General features: G+C 47.3%; 1 protein-coding gene and 1 long non-coding RNA gene across 2 annotated transcripts; both read right to left on the reverse strand.

Moving 5' to 3' along the window:
• Window positions 1–202: 202 nt before the first annotated feature.
• LOC146178899 (uncharacterized) lies at window positions 203–2,738 on the reverse strand (the record flags this gene model as incomplete). The annotated part of the gene is made up of 2 exons (XM_084580065.1): window positions 1,325–2,738; window positions 203–310 (listed from the first exon to the last, which is right to left on the reverse strand). Coding segments are annotated over exons 1-2 (1,446 nt in total), but the record flags the coding sequence as incomplete, so codon positions are not given.
• Window positions 2,739–18,246: 15,508 nt separating this feature from the next.
• Window positions 18,247–21,549, reverse strand: LOC146178900 (uncharacterized). The gene is made up of 3 exons (XR_014700889.1): window positions 21,358–21,549; window positions 19,660–19,811; window positions 18,247–18,434 (listed from the first exon to the last, which is right to left on the reverse strand). It is a non-coding gene; the product is annotated as an uncharacterized LOC146178900 (long non-coding RNA).
• Between the last annotated feature and the right edge of the window lie 5,672 nt (window positions 21,550–27,221).

Here is a 27,221-nt window from a genome sequence, read left to right on the forward strand (position 1 = left end):
TCCACTGTCCTTTAAGTGGTTTTCCGGCCGCCAGATCGTCACACACTTGCTTTAGGTCTTCATCACGACTATTTTCCTTTGCCAACCTTCCCCAAGTGCTCTCGGTAACACGTAAAGAGATCACACTCACTGCGTGAACTTCAGTCTCGTCGTTAATGACGTCGTTTTCCGCGATGGTCTCGGTTGTTGCCCGGGACAGCATGTCAGCGAGGAGTAGCTTCTTTCCTGGAGTAAACTGCATTTTGACGTCGTAGCGAAGAAGGCGCAGAAAAAACCGCTGCAACCGTGGGGGCATGTCTCCAATGGCTTTCTGCGAGATAGCGAGCAAGGGATGGTGATCAGTCTCAAGGATAATCGATCGACCGTAAACAAAATGATTGAATTTCTCGCAGCCGTACACAACCGCCAACGCCTCCTTTTCAATTTGCGATTACCGCTGTTCGCACTCTGTCAGTGCTCGAGAAGCGTACGTTACCGGCTTCCATGTGTCGTTGCGACACTGCAATAGCGCGGCCCCGATTCCGTTTCGCGATGCATCACAAGACACCTTTGTTGGTTTTGTTGGACCGAAAATGGTCAGCAAGGGCGGAGTACTTAGACTGTCGCACAGCTGCCTCCACTCTTTAGCGTGATTGGGCGTCCAGGCAAACGCAGCACTTTTCTTGATAATGTTTCTGAGAAGGGTGGCCCTCTGGGCTAACGACGGCATGAACTTACTGAAATAGTTCACGACGCCCAGCATTCTCTGTACCGCGAGCTTATCAGCCGGTGGTGGCATTTGTGTCATGCCTTTTATCAGTGATGGGCTTGGCTGTATCCCGTCCTTGTCAATTACGTCACCCAGAAACTCTATTTTGTCGACACCAATGGAGCACTTGTCCGGGTTAAATGTCAATCCAGCGCCTTCTGCTGCTCGCAGTACCGACTGCAGGCGCATGTCATGCTCCTCTCTAGACGACCCCCAAACTAGCACGTCATCGACGTATACTCTGACGCCGGGAAGACCCTCAACAATTTCATTCAGGGTTTTCTCGAATACCTCTGAGGCTGATGATATACCAAACGGTAAGCGCAGAAATCTGTAGCGCCCGAATGGCGTTGCAAAGGTGCAAATCCGGGAGGTGTCGTCGTCCAACGGAATTTGGTGGAACCCGGAGTTTGCGTCAAGGCGCGAGAAAACTTTAGCACCTGCTAACTCTGCCTCGATGTCCTCGCGTCGCGGCATTGTGTAATGTTCCCTCTTGATACACTGGTTAATTCGCCTGGGGTCGATACATACTCTAATCTTCCCGTCTTTTTTTCGCACAATGACCAATGGGCTTACCCAGTCTGTGGGCTCTGTGATCTTGGCAATAATGCCGGCGCGCTCCATGCGCGCTAGTTCTTCTCGAAGGGGCTCCTGGAGGGCCAGCGGTACTCGCCGGGCTGTTTGGACTACTGGCGTAGCATCGTCACGCAGAACCATCCGATAGACCCTTTCCACGCACCCGGTTCCTGTGAACAAGTGGCGAAACGTCTTTGTAATCTCCTCGGAGCTATTTTGTGAAACTGTATGTACGCGTGACACGAGTCCCAGCGTCTCGCTGGCATGTAGGCCCAAAATGGCCTGACGCCCCTTGGTCACCACGAAGAAATCGAGGACAGCACAGCGGTCACCCAGTGCTACTTCTGTACGAATGACACCCTCATGCTTAATCACACCGCCGCCGTAGGAGCGCAACACCGTGCTGCTGGGTTTCAGGGGCGGCTTGGGGCGAATTTTACGGTAGCATCCCAAGGGTAGTAGATTTGCTTGCGCTCCTGTATCTACCTTGAATTCGAACGGCATGTTCTTGATTTGGGCACGCACTGTCCAGTCGTGTTGGCTTGCCACGCTGCGCGATACATCCAGAATGTCGCAGTTATCTTCTGCGCCGTGAAGTTCGCCAACCTCGGCAGCCTTTCTGCAGCAGATAGCGAAATGATTAGGTCGTTGGCACTTCCGGCATGTTTTTCCGAATGCCGGACAGCTTCGTGGCGCGTGCATACGTCCGCAGTTACGACAAGTGTTACGTCTGGGCAACACTCTTTGTCTGCACAAGTGTTCCTTGTGCATCGCATCAATGTGGCTTTCCTCCCGTGTCCATACTTTCTTTTGCTCAGCTGCCACTTCAGCTGCTTTAGCAGTCTGCTCAGCCTTCTGTAGCGTCAGTGTGGTGTCACGCAGCAAACTTTCCCGAACTTTCTCGTCATTTGTACCAAAAACAATTTGGTCCCTGATCATTGCCTCCATCTGAGAGCCGAAGTTGCATGCTCGTGCCTGGGTTTTTAAGTCTCGTAGAAAAGGTTCAAACGGCTCACCAGGGGCCTGGACTCGCGTGCGGAAGACGTAGCGCTCATGCACTTCGTTCTGCTGAGCCGCACAGTACGCATCAAACTTCCTAATGACCGTAGCGTAGTCACTCTTGCTCTCGCCCTCGCCGAAGCCGAACGTGTTGAAGGTCTCGATGGCTTCCTCGCCTGCCACACTCAGTAGAAGTGCCGCCTTGCACGACTCTGATCGAGGCTTGTCGGTTGGTTCTGATGCGACGAGGAAAAATTCGAACCTTTGCTTGAATGCTTGCCAGTTCTTGGCAATTTCCCCGGCCGAGCTCAGCGGTGTTGGTAGCTTCAGGAAATCCATTGGGCCGATCTTGCAGTGGTATCTTTGGTTCACCCAGACCGGACGTCGACGCTCACCCCACTTCTGGCACCATGTATCGTTGTGTTCCGCGGACGAAGCGTGACCAGAGGCAGCGAGCAAAGGGAGCAGAAGGAATGCCCGTTTATTGATCAGCCGGCTACTTATACACTGAGGTGGAGAGGTAGTGTTCCCTCGCCAGCATGCCTCGATTGCGATACAGATATCGGCCGCGTCACACACGCTGCTGATGCGAGGGCCCCGCCGTGCTATATACGATACACGGCTCGCCGAAGGAAACCTGAACAACCGCCTCTTGCATCTCGGCACGCTTAGAGAGTGGCAGCCGAGCGCGGCAGATGTAGTTGGCATCGCTTTGCGAAGCCTGTGACGGTAACCATGGCGCCTGCCCCCGTGCACTGGCGGCGCCGAGAAACGCCGTCGACGCCGTCCAATGTGTTTCCATCGGCCGCCGCTACGACTTCGCGCATGCGCAGAAAACTCGCGCAAAGGGCGAATTAACAACGAGCAGCGTAAGTTGAAGTTTGTTTTGCCACATACTCACAATTATAATCACAGAGCACGCTTTACAGGGCAAGCGCCACTCGCTTGATTTATAAATTTGAAAGCAATGTTGATCTTTAGTTGGATGGCTATACAAATGAGGACAGAATGGAATAAAAGCATTATTACTGACGTATGCGTCAACATGCGTTAGCCTTTATAAATGGCTCTTATGAGAATTTTAATGAAAACAACCGTAACAACGGTAACTCTGCCAACTGGCTTCTGCTTCGAAATAAGCCTTTAAAACAGAAAAACGCTTCACATATTCGTGCCGAATTTCGCAATTTCGATCCTAAGTAAAATCTGTACATACGTCTTAAAACGGCTGAGTAAATAACATTCCGGCATTGGGTGCCTTCCGAACATCGACATTAGGCAATTAACAACGAACAGCTTAGGTTGAAGTTTGTTTTGTCACAAGCTCACTATTATAATGACAGAGCACGCTTTACAGGTGAAGCACTACTCGCCAGATTACTAAATTTGAAAGCAATGTGGATCTTTATTTACTGGCTATACAAATGAGGACGGAACGGTAATAACAGCATTATTACTGATGCATGCTTCAGCATGCGCTAGCCTTTATATATGGCTGAAATGAAAGTTTTGATAAAAACAGCAGCAACAACAACGTTAAGGCTGCGAGCTGGCTTCTGCTTCGAAATATGCCTTGAAAAAAAAAAAAAAAAACGTTTTCACATGATCATGCCCTACTACGCTATTCCGGTCCTAAAAGACATCTATATAGGAGTCTTAAAATGGCTAAGTAAATAAACATTCAGGCATTGGGTGCCTTCCGGACATCGACATTAGGCAATTAACAATGAGGAGCGTAAGTTGAAGTTTGTTTTGCCACATACTCACATTTATAATGAGAGAGCACGCTTTACAGGGGAAGCGCCACTCGCCTGATTAATAAATCTGAAAACAATGTGGATCTTAGTTAGCTGGCTATATAAATGAGGACAGAATAGAATAACTGCATTATTACTGACGCATGCGTTAACATGCGTTAGCCTTTATAAATGACTCAAATAAGAATTAATAAAAACAACCGCAACAACGTTAACACTGCGAGCTGGCTTCTGCTTCGAAATAAGCCTTTAAAACATAATTACGTTTCAAATAATCGTGCCCTACTACGCAATTCCAGTCCTAACTGCCATCTCTACAGCTGTCTTAAACGGCTAAAAAAAACACTCAGGCATTGGGTGCTTTCCGAACATCGACATTTGGCAATTAACGAACCGCGTAAGTTGAAGTTTGTTTTGCCTCATACTCACATATATATTGACAGAGCACGCTTTCCAGGTGAAGCGCTACTCCGAAGATTACGATATTTGAAAGCAACGTGGATCTTTTAATGCGGTAGTGTTAAGGCCCCGTGTCGCAGAAAAGGATTAATAAATAAAAATGAGTATAGCAAGTTGCTCTATGTAGGAATTCAAAACACAGCCTACCTTCTCAGTGCGCGCCTCAGCCGCAGTAAGCAAAGGAACGCTTGTACGCGCGAACTGGAACCGAAAGGTTCTCTCGCAGAGACCGCTAGGGGAAGCGATGACGTCACCACTTGGGCATGAAGCGTCGGAACATGAGCTCGCTCTTGAGAGACATGTAATGAAAGCGGTTGCGTCTCCCAGAGCCGGGTGCACTACGGTGTCTCTTGTGCTATCGCGTTCAATTGTTAAAGGCGAAGCTTAACCGTCCTCCAAATTTTGTGCTGCAGCACTACTAGCTGCATTCTCGCAAATCCGTATGCTTGAAGTCAAATTGATCTTTGAGCTTTCGGAGGGACTTCAGGTATCAACAGAAAGAAGTGTGACTGATACAGTGCTTTCCCTAACCCCCAAATTTCACCAAAAAAGTTTATAAATCAAACAATTCCTTTCCCGTAAACCAATTATAGAAAGCCGGTGAACTTTAATGCATTCAACGGAGCCCTCGCTGTGTTTAGCAAGGGGCGGGCCTGTGCTGCAGCACCGATCAGGCTTTCATGCAAAGTGTGATACGTATTAAAATTCTTCACAATAAAAGCATTACTTTGAGAATATCGTACCTGTGAAGCACATTCAATGTTTTGTCTGGAATCATGGCCTTCTGATTAACACAACAAAATAACGTTTCATAATTGAGGCACAGTAAACACAGTCCTGCCGAAACGTCCAGCTGTTGGATGATATAGGATGATTAACTGAGTTACACATCTGCATTTTTTTTTTCATTTGCACGAATAGATTCCTTCCAAATATAAGGAACATAATTAGGGGTTGAGATAAGAGTTTGAAGTGCAGCGTTCTCCAAAGAGTCCAAATTACTTCAAAGCCCTCCCCTACCGCACTTCAATCTCTCTTTCAATGTTACCTTCTTCCTTTCCCTTACTGAGCGGGTCATGTGCCCACAGAGAAGTGTGACTGGTACAGCGCCTCCCCTTTCACATAAATCAAATGACATTTACATTTCCGCGGCACACGTCCCTGCGTCCACAGATATGTAGGGTCACCGCCGCTTGCGGCGGGGGCTAGCCTGCCACCGAAGTTTAATCTGTTGCAGGCCGTCATGGCACCCGCCACCGCTTTGGTGGTGGACGTCGGCCGTTATTAAGGCGCGCGTCTTTCTCCCCCTCTTCCTTTTATTTCTTCTCTATTTTCTCCTCTGTCTGCCCGAGGCAGGGGAGGTGGCTCAGCTACAGAGCAAGAAGCAGGCCCATGCATTTTCTTTTCCTTCTTCCTACAGCCACAACAACAACAGATGTGTGACTGATACAGCGCCTTCCCTTTCGCATAAATCAACTGACATTTACATTTCCGTGGAACACGCGCTAGAATCTCTCCCGGACTATCTTCTGTATTAGCGATTTCGTTATTGTAGGTAGTGACTAAAGAGACCGTTTGCTGTTAGTATCGCTTCACTTGGCAATATTTTTGAAGCGACACTTAGAAAAATACAAGAAAATTTTCAAAATTACTCTGAGCCTCACCAGGGCACCTATGGATGTCTTGTACCGTTTTCTGGACGACAGGTGACAGATAACCAGTTCAAAATGTAGTCGTTAATCGAGTACTGCTGTCCAGTGCCGGTAGTCTCGTGCTCCGGTCACATCGTTATTTGATGCTCCGCCTTTACCTTCAAATGCAGTAGAAACTGGAAACTGAATTGTCGAGTCTGTGCCCTATCAGACGTCCTACGGCCTGCTGCCCGCCTGCTGCTTGGCGTCCAGGGCTCACTTTCCTTAGCGGACGCGCCATTCAGACTCGGCTGCCCCGAACCAGTTTGCCGTCGTCCCCGGTTGTCCTGCTGCTCCTGTGTTCGAAGCCAGATTATCTGCCTAAAATCTTTGTTATGTGTAGAGGAAACAACTGCCACTAAGCACTATGCCTTCTGATGCCCAGTGCTTTACTTTTCAGTTACCGGAGGCAGCTTCGGCACAATACTTAATTGATGCCTCCTAGAAAGTCGTCGGTGTCGGGGCGGCAGCCTTTGCAGCCCCTCGGCGGAACCAATTTCTTCTTTGTTGTGTCGTCGATGGCACGAGCCGATAAAATTGTAGCTGCGGGATCTCTACCCGTCGGAAATCATTGCACAGCTTTCTGTTGACTCGAATAGGGCACATTGGTCGCCAGAAACTTTGGAGGACGTACTGAGTGCGTAAAGCGCTATGAATAGCTCCAGTTCGCTAGGCCCGGATGGAGTGATGACGGGATTTTACAAAACATTTTAGGGCATCCTCTGTCCTCTTTTGCTTCATGTAGTCAATACCTTCCTGGAACGCGGGGCTAAATCACCACGTTTAGCTCGGGACACATTGTGTTGCTCCCAAAGGAGCGTATGACTACAGTGAGTCCATCTACGTGGCGACCAATTACCCTCCTCAACACTAAAAAGCTGGTGACCACACTTATTTTTCAGAGGCTCCAGGTGCACTTGCAGGACATGATAATCCAGTATGAGTGCTGCTCAGTCACCGGGTGGTTCGTGTTTGCTGCACTAACGCTAGCGAGAGATTATGCTACTGCTAAAGAGGTAGCGGGAGCCTTCGTCACCCTGAATCAGGCCAAAAGCTTTCGGCAGAACTGAACACAGCTTTTTTTGCTTTGCTACACTCCTTTGGCATGTGCGAGAAATTTATCCACCTTGTCTGGTTTCTTTATGCGTATATTACTAGTGAGCTTCTTCTAAATAGAGGCATTGCAGGCCTATTTCCTGTTTCAAGGGGATGTTCAGCAGGAGTGTCCATATAGCCGGTCCTCTTCATTCGATCCTCTTCTACCTAGAGTTGCAGCTAACAGGCGCATTCGCACTTTTTAATTTGTTGGGCAGGAAACAATGGCCATCTCTGCAAAACGCGGATGATATTTACCGCTTCTTGCGGGATGCTGACAGCGTCCGCGCTTTGCTGTGAGTGTTTTCCGAGTACGCAGCCGTGTGCAGAGCCCAGCTCAACACCAGAAAGGTCGCGCGTTCTGATTTCGACCTTTCAGGTTTCATTGCCAGCCGAGGTCTCCTTTGTGGACACGGTCCTCATACTTGGTGGTGGTGGTGAAAACGTTTATTGTATATTTGTTTGAAGGGAAATACTGCATTGAAAGCTCCCGTCATGCCGATGGCCATCAGCTTTCGGTCACAAACTTTGTACCAATGGCGCGTCTGAACGCAAGTGATATTTCTGTTCTTCTGAAGCAAATTAAATCTGCAGGCTCATAAAACTTGCAATGGTCACTTGCATTGCTAAGTGGCCTTCGACACTTCGTGAGCGTGAGCGTCAAGAATGCTGTCTCGTAGACCACACGACGTGACACATTCGAGGAAAATAACATACGCGATGAAAACAAACCAGAGATCACTAACAGGATATGGGGCTGGCAGCTCAAAGGTGTCAAATTCGCCTGACATGTAAACATTCGCTAGTTCCTTCACAAGGTAATCAGTGAAAGCTTGTCTACAAGACCATTCCAGATACCGTCTCCGTTGGCCATCTATTACTATGAACAGGCTTCCCTCACTGCCACAAGGACATGCTATTGGTCGAGTGCTATCCAAGGCGCGCGTCCGATGTTGCCTGCTGTATTTCGTGTCATTCTTTCGCGCTGTGTTATTCCGCGGGTAGTTCCAAGGAAACACAAGGCAAAGTAGAGATGCTTTTTCAGACAGGAATGTTCCGTCTCTGTGAGCACCCATATGCCCTATTTTCGAGCGAATGTTTGGTAAGTTCTTGCTCGGCTTCACCGCACGCTTTCAAAGCTCAAGGCACTTAGGGAAGGCAAAAAGTTGTTAGCCGTCTGACGGAGCACTGCGGAACGCCATAAAATATTTACCATTCTCAACTCCTAACACAACTAGACGCAGCGATATCGATGCTACTACTCTTCTGAAAAAAGCAGTCGTGTGAAAGAAGCGGCGAATAAAAGGAAGAGTTTAAACCCTCTAATATGCCGAATTAGGACATGTGAACGAAATCTTGCGTAAAATGCTTAGGAGAAGTGGTGCCACGTCTGCCCACCGCATGTCGTAAAGTAAGCTTCAGACGAAGAGACATGCAATATTCGCTGATGCTGCCAAACATGGAGTGTCAGTCTTTTGTTAGCGGAGACAAGGAATGCATCCTGCTGTAGCATGCGAAGCAGATGGGAATTTTTAGAGGTTTTAACTTTTTTTTCCAAAGTTTCAAATCTGAAATTGGTTTACAACGCAGACAGACAAACGCAGGTAGGAACGAAGTTACCTGTGCTTGTCTGTTTGTGCTGCAAACTAATTTCGATAATGCACCAATTATCCTGCAAAAATGTTCCCTCAAGATATGTCTCAAATGTGTTCACTATAAAGCATATTACGGCTTCTGTATGCTGGCGTGTTCAGATAAATTGCGCCCGTACTGACAGGAATATTCACTTGCGTTTGTTTACAGGTATAACTTGTTTAACGCTAACAAAAAAATTTAAGCTTTCTTTTTAAAGCCTACAGTTGTGGACTTGTTATTTTAGTTGCAACATCAGTTACTATTTCATGAATCCTTCCTTGATAGCAATTCTAATATAATATTTTTTTATTTTCTCCTATTGGTTTGGCTTAGCCAACTTCTATCTTAATACTTTAATTTGACGAACATTTTACTTTCCTGCATACCTATATTCACACAACATCATTCCTGTATTTCCAGCCAGAGCTGTACGTATCTCCGATTGTTTAGGGGACTCTGCAGGGAAAACCAATGAAGCACTAAACCATTGACGCGCTCAATAAATATTCGCCGGAGTACGATCTTGTGTTCTGAGCATACGCGACAGTATCTGCCGTTGCCAGAGTGATGACACCGGTGGCACCATCTCGTTTTCAGCGTAAAGCTGCATCTCTTGCGGTGCCTACTGGGAGAAACAGCGAAGCTACGAAATGACGCTATACTCTCCGCGCTCCCCTGCTTCCTCTGACCGTGCCTCGACCAGCTGATGACCGTATGCCAGTCGTTGTGGGACAGCCGCTAACACTGTGCTTGCGCCTACATTGTGGCAAGCGTTCGAGCGCGGTCGTTGAAGGCACCACAGCGCTTGTAGACGGACAGGTGACGAGGACAGACACACAACAGCGCTGAACCCTGCTCTCCTCCTTCTATGCACTCGTGTACAGAACACCGAGATTGTAGACTTAGCGAAAGCAACTGGCACACCAAAGTATATCCTTCGCAGCACAGCTACATAGCACGCAAGAAGGGTGGCTGTTCCTTGCCTTATGGGGTTGGGACTGTTGGTCAACGCCGCTTGTGGCGGGGGCTAGCAAGCCACCAAATTTTTATCTGTTGGAGGCCGTCATTGCACCCGCCACCGCTTCGGTGGTGGACGATGGCTGTTGTTGCGGCGCGCGTCTTTCTGACCTGGACACGTGCGCGTAATGTGAGGGCCGTGCGGTGGCCCTGGGCCCTCGAAGGGTCCAAACTCGCTCGTGAAATAAAGTTTTCTACTCCTCCTCCTTTCCCTGTTCTTTTTCTTTCTTCTCTATTTTTTTCTTCTGTCCGCACGAGGCAGCGGAGATGGCTCAGCTACAGAGCCAGTAGCAAGCCTGTTTGCTTGCAGTGCAAAAGGCGCTTGGTTCTGTGACCGTCATTCCCATGCTTTCCACGACCCCTAGTGTCATACGTACGGATGCCCTCCAGGTGACAAAACTACTTAGGCGCGTTAGTAGTAGTCCGGAAATCTGCCAAAACATACAGTCTAGTGGCTCGCATACCAAATCCAATTCGCATTGAATGGACTCAGCGTGAGCTTTTAAGTGCTCAAAGCCCTGCGGATTCTGCAACCCGCCATTCAAACTCAACCTTGACATCGCCAAACCCCGTAAAATTTGACAATTACCCTGCTTTTAAGAAGAAAGGAGCACCTCCGGCGCCGTACACGTCCTCTTATACCTTTATGTAAGGCAATAAACTTCGCAAAAAAAAAAGGTCCATGCATTTTCTTCCGCGCCATATTCGGCGGAAATAAATGTTCTTCCTCCTCCTCCTTCCTTCTTCCTACCACCACAACAACAACACGGCACACACAAGCCACGATGTCAGCGCACGTTAAAGATCCCCAGGTGGTCGAAATTACTCCGTAGCCCTCCACTACGGCTCCTCTTTCTCTCTTTCCACTTTCTCTCCCATCTTCCTCTCTTCCCTTACGGCGTGGTTGTGGTGTCCACAGAAAAAACAAGTGAGACAGTTACCGCGCCTTTCCCTTCCTATAAATAAATCAGTTTAAATCAGTTCAAGCCACGCTTCCAAGTGCCGCGAGAAGAAAGGCGTTTTTTTTTTCCTGAAACCTCCGCTTCAAACAGACTTTTCTAAACTTCATGGTCCATTTGATTCACTTGCGTTACGTTAATTGCTTCATGTGGTGCTACACTTCGTCATTCGTTTCAAAAAACTGGCAGTGGCTCAGTCCAGCTATGCCAGGATATGCGTAGCGAGAGGTACGTTTCCCTGGCTGAGCTTGTTGCGATCATTTATATTTAGCGATTAGAGACATTGTGTATAGACATACTTTATTCATTTTGCTTTGAAAAAACGAAGACTGCCCGATGATCTATGAAATAGCATGCAGCGGTCTCAATGTTGTCTACACAGTATTTCGATTTGGCCGTGTCTCCAAACGCAGTCTCATAGATTGGATTATTTGCCGGTGTCATGTCCATTTGCTGCCACAGTCTGTCGCACACATGTATCCAAACGGAGCGTTCACAAAGTCTGCTTCAAATGCCTGGGTCGCAGATTCAGTTTCGTAAACTCGAATGGAGTGATCGGTCACGCGATTATGCACTCCAATTTTCACCAGCCAACACAACAAGCACGAGCGGAAGCTATAAAAAGGCACTACGGCGGGCACGAGGACGTGTTCTATGTCGATGCTGCGGGTCCTGAACAGGGAATGGCGGCCGTTGCGGTAGTGCACCAAAATCAGTGGATGTACTAATATTGCCCAACCAAGACACACTGGCTGCGGAAGAAGTGGCGATTGCCCTAGCTGCAACACACACTACCTCAGAATACATTCGTACAGATTCACAGAGAGCATATCGCAATTACCTTAGGGGCAGGATTGCATCGCTAGCAGCTAAAATATTGCAAGGTAGTTACACCCGTGGCTACCAACCCACGCATAAACATTTAGTATGGGTACAAGGTCACCAGGGCATCTCAGGGAACGAGAGCGCACACGCCTCAGCCCGAGCATTTCTCCCCTGGTCACCCAATACGGATGTCGTGGAATCTCCTACCCCATTGCTAACTTACACTGAAATACTTCACAATTAAGATTATCTCGCCGGGTCTACCCTCCACCGGCAGAGACAAAGGGGAGGAGGTACACCTCCGCAAGCTACAGTCCATTACTTTAACAACCTACGAATACTAAACGCAATACATCCAGAGTCATTTGACTCAAAATGCAAATTCTGCGGGGAGAAGGCGGACCTGTATCATATGGTGTGGGCATGCCAGCGAAATCAGACTATCACTATTAATACCCAGCCAACGCAGGAGGGGTGGGAGGCAACTCTGACCATCTCGGACGCAAGGGGTCAAAAGGAACTCATCGAAAGAGGGCGGACAGCAGCCTACGCCAATGGGGTTCCAGACTAAGGACTCCAACCGCCGCTACAACCTCCTAAACATTATCATTAAAATTATTTTACCCCCAACAGTCCCACAACGTGCCTTCAGATCTCCTTCTAGTGGTTTCCGTTGAGATAACTGTTCCATAGGTCAGTTTATTCAACACCACCTAGACTACTCAAGGCCTCTCCGCTCCTCCGTGACGTCATCACACTACGACGAACGCAGCAGCTGCGCCCTGCTGTGCGTTGCTGCGGGCTTATTCTTGTGTCACTAGAATTGTAGTTGCTGCCGCATGCGAAAACCTTCTTCGGTGTTTTAAGCCCCGTTGTTTAATAATAATAATAATAATAATAATAATAATAATAATAATAATAATAATAATAATAATAATAATAATAATAATAATAATAATAATAATAATAATAATAATAATAACAATAATAATAATAATAATAATAATAATAATAATAATAATAATAATAATAATAATAATAATTGGTTCATAAGAAAGGAGAGGCGCAGTATCTGTCACACTTGTTTCTGTGGACACCTGAACCGCGCCGTAAGGGAAGGGAGGAAGGTGGGAGTTAAAGTAGAAAGAGAGAAAGGGGAACCGTAGTGGAGGGCTACGGAGCAATTTCGACCACCTGGGAATGCTTAACGTGCGCTGACATCGCACAGCACACGGACGCCTCTTCGTTTCGCCTCCATCGAAACGCAGCCGCCGACTTCGGGTTCGAACCCGGGTACTCCAGCACAGTAGTCGGCCGTCTGATCACTGCACCACCCAGGCGGGGCAGACAGAAGAGAAAATAAAGAAGAAATAAAAGAAGAAATAAAAGGAAGAGGGAGATAAAGACGCGCGGCGCCACAACAGCCGTCGTCCACCACCGGAACGGTGGCGGGTAAAATGACAGCCTACAACAGATAAACATTATGTGGCAGGCTAGCCCCCGCCGCAAGCAGCGGTGGCATACCTGTCCCAGCCCCATCTGGGGAGTACCTGCCACATATGCTTGGAATGTTGCCACTCACATTAAACGGCAAGGTGTTGTAACATGCCGAATAAGACAACGAAAAGCTCATCACAATGAAGCGTTGAAACAAACCTGCCACACATGGTGCACATGCATCGAGGCTGGTTCGTTTCAACGCTTCATTGTAATGAGTTATTTGTCAATTCGTTATCTTATTCGGCATGTAAGCGCCGGTTAATGTGATTGGCAACATTGCAAGCTAGTCGCGACCACATGAATGCAGTCGGCTTTTATGATTACGTGCGCTTGGAATTAGAATGAATGGATCCATCCGATCGGCTGTGGCGCTAATCATCCCGAAAATAATTTTCAAATAGCACATCGCAATAAGTACATGTGCAAGTGCTGGTTGGTTGGTTTTTTGGGGTTATCTTCCCAAAGCGACTCAGGCTATGAGAGACGCCGTAGTGGAGGGCTCCGGAAAGTTCGACCACCTGGGGTTCTTTAACGCGCACTGACATCGCACAGCACACGGGCGGTATTTGTAAATTGATCTAGTTAACCGGCACGTTTGTGTCGGTTTACACGAGTTACACACAGCGACCGCAGCTTGTTGGCGACGCCAAGGCAAGCGGTCGAGCCGGCCTGCACTCTATCATTTATTTAGGAAGCAGCCGAAGCCGACGCTGCACATGAACTGCTGGAACTGGTGCTACATGCTCGCTGCAGCGGCGCAGAAATGAACGAAACTTGTGCAGAAAGCCCAGCTGCATCGAACGGACATTAAAGAGGTCGTGAAACGAAAATGTAGCAGCCCAGTTGCAATTTTCCTTGCTTCAGTAAACATTAGGTATGCCTATTCCAAAATATCTCGTCGAAATATTGCTTCTGCATTTAATAATACCATTCTGAAATCAAAGAATTTTTGCGTTTCTGAAGCGACCATGCGACCCTGTAGGCCGGAATTAGAAGTACTCGCCTACGTCATGTTTAGCCTTTTGGAAACGCAGATATAATCATTATTTCCCATACAATAGTAGGTTGCTGTTAAAGTTAGCAAATAAAAATACATTATAGTATCAATTATTCGCTCACGCAAACGCATTTCTTCAACAATACTGTCACGTGACGCGCGGTCGGCGGAGGACGGGTGGTAAAGCTCACTTTACGGGTGGTGTCTGCTTCTCGCTGCGCTCTGGAACAGAGCGAGAGGTGACGCTCAAGTTCAGATTTTCGGTAACGACGGCTATACCTCGCTCCGCCGGGTACTCCAAATGACAATGGTTCCAATCTAATTTGTTGTTGTTATTTTCTTTTTCTTTTTGTGAACATTCGTGATGGAGCACAACGTCTTGAGCAGTCTCATACCACCGGTACAACTTGGTTGTGCGGCCGCTGCTGTAATTTTTTTAATTATTATTATTCTCGGCGTCATTAAAGATACGATCTAAATACGGTTCCAGGTCAAAGAAATCGACAAGTGTGTTCAATCCGAGTGGTGGGTGGAGTGTTTCAGGAGCGGGCGCCGCGGCGCGTACTCGTATATTAGTTGCTCGCCTCCGCGCTGCATCACTGAGAATAGCGTGTCGAGCTTCGCTTCCTTTATTTCGGCCGGATGACCTGAACTATGGCACTACACGGAAAGCCGGAAACCGAAAAAAAAAAAAAGGTTGCTACAATGTACTTGGGTGGCCCTTTCACCCTACGCGTTGTCGCAGCTTTGCTCCCCCACCTTCCCGACGCCTCTCTCGTAACCTTTCTCAAAAAAAAAAAAAAAAAAAAAAAAAAAAAAAAAAAAAAAAAAAGAGGAAGCATACTTCCTACAACGTCTACAGTGCTCAGACTTCGCCTATTTTTCCTGTCACCGTTAGGTTCTGGGTTTAGGCGTGTTGTGCGTGTTTGAGTGCTCGCTATGCCAACCGTGTACGTCGCGATCGATTGCAGCACGGCTTCTCCGAGTGGAAGTAACGTTCGCTTTCACAAGTTTTGGCACACCGATTGGGTTCATGTGTTCGTACTACTTTCTACTGGAAGTCCTAAATGAACCTTGGCGTCATTCGAAGCCTCGGCATGGACCGGAAACGAAGAAAGCTCACCTCAAACGATGCGTCGTACCGACGCAAAACCGCTGGCCCAGTGCATTGTCAAAAAAAAGTGTAGGTCGCGTGATAAAGGCAGTAAACGTAGTTGCGATTTGTAGCCTTACAGATATGCTTATTTGAGAACTACTCGACTCGCAGAAGCCACCAGTTCTATTTGATTGTTTCCTGCCAGATTGCCCTCATAGCAGTAATATGCGCATTTTGGATTTTTTTTATTTTGAGCGGTACCGTGAGGCCAGCACAACAGGTGCCCCTACCAGCATATCGTACCACCCAGAACAGGCCCCTTGGTTCCACTTCGATCACGTTCTTTCCACAGCACTCATCTAGTCCCATAGAACCTGATGAAGACTCCAAAGAGGAGGATCATGTTGAGCAGAGCTCAGAATCCTTCACATCATTTAAAAGACATTTCTAGGGTAAAAATTGTTCACCTCAAAAGCTCATACGCCCCATGTCCTTGCATTACGATGGTGTGATTACCAGATCAACCATCCAGGAGAAGTGCATTCACGCAAGTGTTATTGATTGGAAAGGCGGATAGATTGGCTTAAAAGTTTAATATCTGACCTGCTACAGAAAGAGAAGAACAAAGAGGGTCATGACTTGATTAAAATATATACAGGAATAGTAACTTGCACCACAGTCACGAGTCAAGTCCTGTGTCATGCAAGAAGCAGCAGAAAGCCTGCACTGCCTGTAGAGCTTTCCATTTCTGGCCAACCGGCCAATAAGTCCTCTGAGAGAGGCCTGTTGCCAAAACACTTCAAAGAAGTAACTCGAGTTATTGTTTTGCACGCATATACTGGGACACACCACTAGTACACGCTCCAGAGTCTCCGTAATGTCACATGTGGAACATTCTGGGCAGTCCGCCTGTCCAATTAAGTATAAATATTTGTGTGTGAAACCACATTTAGATGGTCTATGGAGAAAGCATGCATAATGGCATATAATTGGCAAGTGGGTATGGATCCACTAAAGCACTACCTTGTGGCCTTGAGGACAAGTAGATATAAGGAACTCAGTGATGTGTAGTGCCAAAGGCTGGTAAGGGTGTGGTGTTGAAAACTTACAAAAATTTGTAATGCAGGCTTTGAAACTGTGAATTCACACCACTTCTAAAGTGGTTTCCCACAGATGTGGAAAGCCTCTTACCAAGGGGCCACAAGCTCAGCAGCGGTTTGTGGAGAATTATGCCCTTAAAAAAAAGACGAGTCATGTTCTGAGCGGCATCACCACAATTGTAGGCGACGCTTGCGGTGATACAGATCTGTGTATACATGGATAGAGTTGTAATATTCTCACCAGATGTATGTCAGATTAAGTTGCTTGAATCTACTAATTGATATCTTGGATTTCTCCAGTATCCCGAGAACATGCAAATGCACCAAAGGTTGAGTCATTACACACAGAGGTTGGGTGGGGTGGTATGGGAAGTCGTAGCGTGATAGCATTTGTAATTAATGGCAGCGGAGTGTACGTGAAAAACTGCTGTTCAGCTGCTCATCATCAGTGGGTGGCAATGGTGTTGTGCAAGTAGTCGTAAATACACACAAAGTGGTTCGTGTGACAATTATGTAGATATTGGGCAGGCACGTGACATTCTGAAGTAACAGCACAAAACGTGGATGGGAGCACAAGACGAGAAGACGACACAATGTCTCATCGTCTTCTCGTCTTGTGCTCCCGTCCACATTTTGCGCTGTTACCTCAGGATGGAAAACCAACAAGCCCAACCTGCTATTCTGGCTAACATGCCATTGTTTGAGGTGCATTGCGGCAGCCAAGGTTTATCCCAAGCACCTGCACTTCTATGTACATGTTAAAGAGTACTGGGAGTGGTGCTCATATGGGTGTGTACCATTTTCCTGGCTCGGGCAATCAGATTGCAGGCGGGCTAGCACACACAGCCCAAAGCACATGTAGTAGAAGTTTGGACTGTCGAACCGCGAAGTCTTCAGTTCAATTCCTTCCCTTATATTTTTCAATTTGTATGAGTATCATACAGTCTGTGCTTGTATGGTTAAATTGCGAGGGTGTACATATCACCTGCGCTCCTGACCAACCTCACTCTGCATAAGTATTCACCAAGCAGTTTTCGTTCCATCAAAAGGCTTTCACAATATTCAGCGACACAAGCAGCTACTCAGACAGCATCAGTGTAGCATTCTCGGAGCTTCGCAAATCTGTGGATACATTGTTTACTAGCAAAACATGCACGGTACGTAGATATGTGTACTAGGACGCATAAGATGCCGTGACAATGTGGACTGCCCTTACGTCTACAGCTGCCCTTTAATCCTGTTACATTCTAGGCTGCAGTGAATTCAGCAGCAAGGTTTCACAATTAAATCATCCCAACTTTATATTTCTAGACTTGACCCCAGCACCGACAAAGTTCATTGTATTACCAGCATTTTGGTGGCATATTCAACCAGCAGGCCAATTAACTCAACGTCATGCAGGTTCTAGTGCAGATGTTTTCATGCAAACTACGGGTATCATCAACGAAGGAGGCTTTACTATACATACCTTTTCAGCACGCTGTTTTATGACTGGTTAAAGTCTGGTACATTTCAAAGTATAAGGCACATATTATTGTATGCATGTCTACAGATTGCAGATTATGCTGGCTTGCTTCTGAATGAGACTGCAAAATGCTGAAAATAGTGGCCACCTTTCAAAGCAGCTTTTGCAGAAAATGGTTTGATTTTTCTATTCCCCATGAGCCACTATTTTTCGAGGCCGTGTAAAGGTGAACGCGGCAACTAGAAAATCTAGGTTTGTCAGTGCCACAAGGACCACCACTTTGTAGTGCATTTGGGCATTATCTAATGTTACCAAATGAGTGTTAGAGACATGTTGCTTTCAAAATAATTTATTGGTTAGCCGCAGGTTCATCAGTGCATACAAAATTTTTAGGCTAGAAGGAAGTTGACCTAGAGCAAGACATCTTTTATTCACGCTTCTTTGCTGTCTTCCTCTCTCCTAAATATACAAATGTGTATATACAGCTTCACAATCATGATGTGTTGAGGTCAGTGCTAAATAAAAAAAAAATGCATCCGACAAAGGTATAGTTAGAGATTGAGTACACAAAATTCATTCTAAGTGAGCCTATATATGTCTTGTAGATTCCAAGGGAAGGCAAGTTTAGCAGGGGGCAGCAGAAACTCAGGCAGGCAGATAAAAAGTTTGCGGGGATCAGATGGATGCAGCTGACAGATGATCGGGTTATTTGGATAGATATGGGAGAGACATCTATACAAGCAGGTAGTATACACACAACTGCACAATTATGATGCATTTGCGGTCAGTGCTAAAAAAAATTCCACCCATCAAAGGATAGGTGGGGAGTGAGCCCACAAAATTCATTCTAAGTGAGCCTATATATGTCTTGTAGATTCCAGGGGAAGGCAAGCGTAGCAGGGGGCGGCAGAAATTCGGGCAGACAGATGAGATTAGGAAGTCTGCGGGGATCATATGGATGCAGCTGATGTATCTGCGGTCAGTTCCAAAAGAAGAAAAATTCTACGCATCAAAGGTAAAGGAAGGGAGTCAGTACACAAAATTCATTCTAAGTGAGCCTATATATGTCTTTTAGATTCCAAGGGAAGGCAAGTTTAGCAGGGGGCGGCAGAAACTCGGGCAAGCAGATGAAATTAGGAAGTTTGCAAGAATCATGCACCTGGCACAGGATCGGGTTATTCGGATGGATATGGGAGAAGCATTTGCCCAGCAGTGGGTGCAGTCAGGCTAGTGATATCAACAAGACTAACAACTGGATGAGTTGGTACTGATTCATCTTAAAACCAGCCAGAAGACAAAACACGTGAGAGGAGCACAAGACAAAGTTTGACTAACAACTGAAATGTTACTGAAGGAAAGAGGCAAAAGAAGATTCGCACAGAAATGCACGTGCACGAAAAACCCCCAAAGCAGTGAAAGCGTGGAAAGCAGAAAGGGTCTAAAAAATCAAAACCTAAAAAAAAAGCAAATTCCTTATGGTCAAGAACCACTCGTTACAAAAGGGAAGCCACAGATCCAAGTCCAAAGGCACACTATACTGCAAAGGCTAAGGACGTGTGTGTGGCTAAGAAATCGGTCAACAGTCTTTTGGGGCCTTTTTTACTTGTGCACCTCTGTGCAAGTCTTCTTTTGCCTCTATCCTTTAATAAAATTTCAGTTATTAGTCCAGCTGTCCTGCAATTCTCTCTTCTCATATTTTCCGGCTTGTTTCAGAATGAATAAGGTGATGACTCTACAAACCTTGCACAAACTGGAAACCAGTGTAACTGTCAGATGGAAACCTTTCCCTTATTTGGCTTGCATTACAAATAGGGAGGACTTTACTGTGATGTCTGCCGAGGCATCCCCAAAGCCAGTGCGCAAGCTGGCTGTAGCAGAGGTAGTGGTGCCTCCTGTTGACAAGAGAAAAAGCAATATTCACTTTTCAGCATAGCAAAATGAAAATACGATTTAGGTCTTTTACAAATTTGAAAGTTATTCATGCATCTGTACAATTAATTCCCATCTAACAGAAGCTGTACAGTGTAACTTTCACTGTCAATTTATTCTCCCTGGAAGTATGGCAAACTTTGAATTCTGCTGCAGGTGATTGAGAGAGAATGAGACCCACCCAATATTAGAACTCCAGTGCAATCACAATTTGCTACTGCAGCAAAATAATGCCTGAAGGCAATGCAGCTTTTGACTGAAAAAATCTGGTAGTCGTCTTACACCCTCTATACTAGTGTTGTGGCCGATGTCAATGTCCACGCTGATATCATCCGCATAGCACGAAGATGTTAAGTATGCGACTTATGCATTAAGCAGCTCTGTGCATGGAGTCATTCTATTCGAAGGAGCCATAAACTACAAGTGCACTTCTGTCAACAGCTCTCCGTTGTTTTCCCACAACACGGCACGTGCCAAACTTTCTGCAAGTGCCGCAAAACTACTCTATAACTTCATTTGCTAACTGTAAAATTTCCAACACTTACTCAAACTGTGGAAGTTTCGGTGTACTGGCCTTTGGGAGAACGTCTTTCTTTCTTTTTTTTTTTTGGTTGTTACATTTCAGCACATGTAAAATGTCAGTGTCAAAGCATTTTGGAGAGGTTTACTGTGTGCAGGTGTTGATGATGGTATCAGTGAAGTCAATTTTCTTAATTATATTTGCACACCATACAACACTCACCTAATGCAAGTGGGTAAAAAAAAAACTAGCAAATAAAACTTTGAGTGCTGGTATGGTGATTGTTCTGGCAGCAAGTGGGGACAGGCTATAACAAGAGTTGTCGGGCTAGTTAGTGATCGTCTGCAGAAGCCAGTCCTGCTCTGTGTGTTTTTCTTTTCTGTGTCGTTTTTTAGTGCATTTTCCCACGGCTTCCGCAGGAGACAGGCTACTTCACTGCATGCAATTTCACTTAGCACAGAGTCCTCCGAAATGAGATTGCTTTTGTACTTATTTACTGCATTTCTTGTGGCATTCCTTATGTATTTATGTTTTGAAGTGCTGCACTTGGTGAAGGTCATAACTGGCTAATAAAACAAGCAAATTTGTCCGGACAGCGTCCGCCCCCCCCCCCCCCCCCCTCGTTACTTCACATCAATGTGCATGCCCTTTCCATTTAGCAAGTTCACACTATCAGATGATGCGTGTTTTCTCATTTACTCGTGCATGTAATTAAGCAAACCAGTAATTTGCATGGTGAAACGTCATGCTCATGCGCTTCTACGAAAACAAGAAAAATATGAAAACCAGCGATGTGTTCGCGCTAACGTGGCGCAATATCAACACTGTAGACAGTGTAGATGATCGCAGGTAAGTAACGTTAAAGGGGAAGCTTTATTTTATTAACACTGCCTTCCGCAATAGATTTCATTACAGCATTTCTTGCTCGAGAAAATGAAAAACAGGTGCCGCTTGTTCAAGTTATGTCGCCTTTCGCTCAAGGTTCTTACCTTGTGTTCTCGACTAGCAGTCCATGATCAAGAAGCATTTGGAGTAAATGCGGATGATCTGTAACACCCAGACGGCTGCTTCAACTACGTAGTCGCCGCCGGGATCTCGCCAGATGCTCTCAAGAGCAGTCGGCATCGGCACGCACCGCCCGCAGCTGCACCTGTTCGAAAGCTTCGGTTAGCGATTGCGCACTCTCGCAACGGTCAAACGTAGGCTAGGCTGCAAGACTCGGACATACCGCGGCCGGTCTCTCTCCCTCGAGACCGGCCGTGGACATACATACCAATGCGTAGTTCCGAAACTGCTGGGATCGGGAGGCTGACGGTCGGGGCTTCTGCAAGCCGGAGTTGTGCCGCGGTTACCGCGACCTCTCGACACAAGTGTTACTGTACCGGTCGCTCGCAGGGTCCATCTTCGCCGACCTGGCACCCGAAAAGTTGCGTCGGCGTAAGGCTCAAAGCCCACGATGTAACCATGTTTTAACAGTAGCGACTATATTCTAGTTCACTATAGCAGCACAGCGACGCTGGAACCCAGCAAGGAACCTAGGCGTCGGCCATATTAAAAAACCCTGAGTGAGCGTAGAGTAGGGCACAATTAAAACCTCTAAAATACACCGAGCTTGGTCAACTTTGGCTCAGCAGGCTCCGGCAACGGGAGCTTCTCATTGGCTTAGCGCTATGACGTACTCTGTTGAGTTGAGGAGGACGCGCGCTAGGAAACCGAAATTCTGTTTTTGTCGCTATTAAATCAACGCGGGCGATGAAACGAATCGAGGTATATTATATGATGCAGGACAAGGATTTCATTTAACTAAGCCGTGCAAAATTTCCGGAAAACGTTTCACGACCCCTTTAAAGGCACGCTCACACTAGCGGGAAAACGCGCAACGCTGGACGTTCTCCGCGCGCCACTTCCCGCAGAAACCGTTTTTTTCCCGCAGGCTGACTTGCTTGACGTTCCGTGGAGCGATGGGGTCGGAAGCTATTTTTCCCGTCCCGCAGAACGAAGTAGCCAATCGGAGCGGAGCGCAGACCGTGACGTCAGTCCAAGTTCAATGACTCCTGGCGTCTTTCTTCTGCTAGGCCTATGGGTAGGCCTAGCGGTCCCGCGTGGGCCACCGAAAAATAGGCAAATTAGTGTGCCTACCTCCGAACTTGCGGTCTCCTCGGACTCCACTTCACGTGTGTAGTGTGTGTGGGGAGTGACGCGAGCATCGAGGAGCGCTTGCAAGCGGCGGCGGACACCGTCGTGTCCTACGCGGCCGAAAGGGGCCTCTCGTGCTCTCCACAAAAATCGGAACTGTTTATATACAACCCGAAGGCGCTCAGGTGTAAACGCCAGATAAACATCAGCGTAACAGTAGACGGCCAAATAGTGCCAAAAGTCGAACAAATTAGGATCTTGGGGCTGTTTCTACAAGCAGATGGGTACAACGATACAACGGTAAAGAAACTGAACGCGTACGCCACGCAAGTCACGGGTCTGTTCAGGAGAATCGCACTAAAGGGTCGGGGCCTTAAGGAACGAAGCCTCCTGAAACTAATGCAGGCTTACATCACTAGCCGCATATGTTACGCCACACCATTCCTAAACATTAGATCAGACGAAAGGCAGAGAATAGACGCACTCATCAGACGATGCGCGAAGAGGGCTCTGGGACTACCCATCTCGACCTCGACTGAACGCCTCCTCGAAATGGGGGTGCACAACAACTGGACGGAACTAGCGGAGGCTGTGCGCATGGCGCAACTAGAAAGATTAAGCAGAACCACCACGGGCAGAACCATCCTCGGCTGGGTGGGACTGCAGTCAGATAGAGGAACAAGCCACAAAGTAGACATTCCACGAGAGTGTCGCGAATATATAACAGTGCCCCCCCTACCTAAAAACATGCACCCTACGTACAACAAGGAGAGGAGACAAAAGAGGGCCGAGACGCTCGCAAAGAAAGCGGGGAAAATGAAGCCGGGGGAGGTCGCCTACGTGGACGCGGCTAGCGGGAAGTCGGGGGCGGCGGTGGCTGTGGTCGTCAACGGCCGCGGCGTGCCCGCCGCCGCCGCGTCCGTTAGAAGCCGAAATGTAGACACGGCTGAAGAAGTTGCAATAGCGCTCGCTTGCGTTGGAACGGAAGCCAGCATAGTTATTAGTGACAGCAAAACAGCTGTCTGGAACTTTGGAAAAGGGAGGGTCTCGACGGAGGCAGCCAAAATTTTAGAGAAAAGAAAACTTGAAAGAAAGATTCGAATTATTTGGACCCCCGCGCACGAGTCCGTCCCCGGCAACGAGGCGGCGCACGAGCTAGCCCGAGCTCTCTACTTCCGGGCAGCCGTAGAGCCGCCTGATTGCGATGGGATGGACGAGAGGCTGCAAACTTATAAGGAAATTTTAGAACACTACAGACTTAGCAGAAGGTCCCTGCCACCACCGGACCGAACGCTAACTAACAAGGAGGCCGTCGCTTGGCGGCGCCTGCAAGCTGGGAATTTCCCAAGTCCCGTCTGGCTTTTCCACACGCAAGTGGAGGAAAAGGCGGACGATAGATGCGAAACCTGCGGAGAAAGGGGTACTCTTGATCACATAATCTGGCAATGCCTTGATTCCCCTGGCGCCAAGGAAAACATAAACAGTAGAGAAGCCTGGGAACTGCTACTGCGGAGCGAGTCCCCCGCCAACCAGCAGCAAGCTGTCCGCCTGGCGGCTGAAGCCGCGAAGAAACACTGTCACTTCGCCTGTCTTTAGTCGCGGAGGCCCCGGCCTCCGTCCCATAGGCCTGCGTGCCGGGGGCGGGGAGTAGGGGGCCTCCTACATCGGTGGAAAAATAAAGTTCGTAACAACAACAACAATGACTCCTGGCGGCGGCTGCGCGGGCGACGGGTGCATCGCTGGTGTCGCTTGAGTAACCCGCTCACTTGTGCACGAGAAAAGCGCGTGCTTTCCCTTCGCTCTTGTCACGTGACTACTCTTTCTCGCTCCGCTCGCCTTCGCCTCCTCTACATTCCACGACAAACTCAGCGGAAAAACGGGCGTACTGTGAGCGTCCTTCCGAAGAGCTGCGACTCTGCGGCGCCATGAACGTTGCGCCGCTGCGGGAAGTTCCCGCTAGTGTGAGCCTGGCTTTAGAAACCCTGCTGCCGCGTTTCGGAGTGCGCCTTCTTGCTCGCCACCCTTCGCTTGTGACCAGCGGAACGACAGCCGGCGTCATCTGCCTTGCGGGTCCTAGAGGGACGCAATCATCGGCCAAACATATAGCCCGATCCTCTTGGTGAGCCAAGCTGCGGCTGCGGGCGTTTACAACATTCAGGGGGTGCTGGCATTCTGCTTCCGAAAAGAGCAGGCTACAGACTTTAAAGCAACCGTGTTCGTTTCCTGCCTAGATGTGTTCAACCGTGGTGTGGTACAATCCCAGCATTCTGCCGCCGAGAGTTTGCGGCAGCAAGCGCTCAACCCTAGCGCTTCTCGGCGATATGTTTCTTTTATTTTTAATGCGAAAGCATTACTTCTCTATGTTGACAGATTTCTGTCCGCAGGCCGCGTCAGCAAAATCTTGTCTACAGCAGTTGTAATGGAGAAGTGGTAGAGGTTAATGTGTCCGAAAAAGATAATTTTTCCATTATATGAAGGCCAGCATGGCCCGGTTATACCAATGAAAATTAAAAAGAAAGGGTATGCAATAAATATAAAGCAAAGTCCAAGAAATGTGTCGTAGAACGACATTAGTAGTTCACTGAACAGCCAAAGGGACAGGGAGGCTGTCAAAATTATGCGTTTACATGATAAAAATATGCTATGCAAATATGCTGTAATAAATATTAGTCAGCTTTCCCTGAAGAACGGTGATATGCTTTCCGTTCACCTTATCAGCTTGCGCACAGAGGCGTCATAGTTAGCCAATAAATGAGTCAACGATAAAATCCTTAGATAAAATTCTTAAATGGACACGGAGATAGCGAAAACGTAGCAGGCATCCTGTCATCCGAAAGGAGCTTCCGCCTTCTGCTAATTGGAAGAGCGGAAGAGCAGATGCGTAATTCATTCCGGCGCTCCATAATGCTTCAGTCATTTTCATAAGGCTCAGGCTGCTCGTGGCGCCACATTGTGCGAAATTGCGTCAGGATTTCGAGGATGGAGCGCTGCTTTGCGCTGTCAAGAGCTGTGGAAAGAAAAATTGTTGGTGTAACATTAAGAGCGACAAGGCATGCTGAGTGGGTTAGACAACATATGCCACTCAATATATTGTAGTCGAAATCAAGAACAAGAAATGGACACCACGGGCAGGACATGGAATGCGAATCTAAGATACCTGATTCTCGATGAAACTGATTTATTTATAGGAAGGGAAAGGCGCGGTAACTGTCTCACTTGATTTCTGTGGACACCGCAACCGCGCCGTAAGGAAAGGGAGGAAGATGGAAGTGAAAGTGGAAAGAGAGAAAGAGGAGCCGTAGTGGAGGGCTACGGAGTAATTTCGACCACCTGGGGATCTTTAACGTGCGCTGACATCGCACAGCACACGACGCCTCTTCGTTTCGCCTCCATCGAAACGCAGCCGCCGAGGTCGGGTTCGAACCCGGGTACTCCGGCACAGTAGTCGGGCGTCTTGCCACTGCACCACCCCGGCGGGGTGATTCTCGATGCATGTAGCGCAGTAGATTTAAATGGAAAGGCACGCGTATTAAGAGGAGGCATGAAGTAGGGTGGAGTCATTATATTAAAACGTTTGTATTGATCAACTAGATGCAGCTAGAGCTGGACTGCCTTAATTGGAGGGATATGGGAGAGGCGTTTGGCCTGTAGTGGGTGTCAGGCTGATTACTATTATGACACCTTGGGTGCTAAAAGTCAAATTTAGGTTAACTCGTATTACCTGTTAGCTGCAGCAGACACGTAGGTAATCACAATGAGAGTCCGCTCTCAAAGCAGATCTAGGACGCAGTTGATAGTAGTCACCATAGGCGACCACGACAGACCATGGAGTGCAAAACCCATATCCAGGCTAGCACAATTTTGAGAATCTGTGCGTCCGTTTTAAACGAGGGTTGCAGAAAGCCTACGGAGTCTTGGATCGCACTTATCCTCAGTGACCACTTTAAATGACGGCAGTAAAGTCTATACTCACCGCCGAACTGAGGGCGCGTTTACATCGTAGGATCTAGCATCTCTTATTTCCTTTGCAGATAATTCCACGTAATTTTAACCAGCTGGGTTAAGATCGAAAAAGGTGTAGCATATTTAAAACCCAGAAAAACATTTTTCGAGCAGTTTTTCAATGAGAAATTGATTGGCTTCCAAAGTAACCCTCCTGAACCTCAATACTACCCTACTGAAAAACCAAAAGTTCTGCGGGGCAATGACCTCATAAAATCTCATCTAATCCCATTTACTCTCATACGGTGCACATCATTATCATAAAATATCGCACACAATTTATGATAATATACAAGAAGCTATAAGACCTTATGCAATTATATGCGAAATGTATGGGATTTCTTATGTCAATTGTGTGATATTGTGTGAGCAAATGTGAGGTTATTGCCTCATACAACTTATTCAGTAGGGTATATTGCTTCAGAATGGTGAAAGAGGGCCCCATATACTCTGTGAGAGAACTAACCAATTGTTGTGCGCCATGACAAATTTAGGCTCGACGAATAGGTTGGAAGCGCTTACTTTGAGTAGCTGCTTGTGCCCGATAGCGTTTGTTTTAAAATTGTTTCAGAAATCTGGTAGAGGCCTGGGTTATTAGGCAAATCACGACTTCCTAAGGGCACACATTGGAAGCGTTTATAGTGTGCGAGCACTGAAATCCTCATCGGAACGGTTGTGGCGCCAAACGCCCAGTGTGCAGAATAAAATATCAGCA

Source organism: Amblyomma maculatum, chromosome 9, assembly GCF_055883805.1.
Source record: "Amblyomma maculatum isolate TAMU_Amacu chromosome 9, ASM5588380v1, whole genome shotgun sequence".
In the NCBI taxonomy this organism is placed as follows: domain Eukaryota; kingdom Metazoa; phylum Arthropoda; class Arachnida; order Ixodida; family Ixodidae; genus Amblyomma; species Amblyomma maculatum.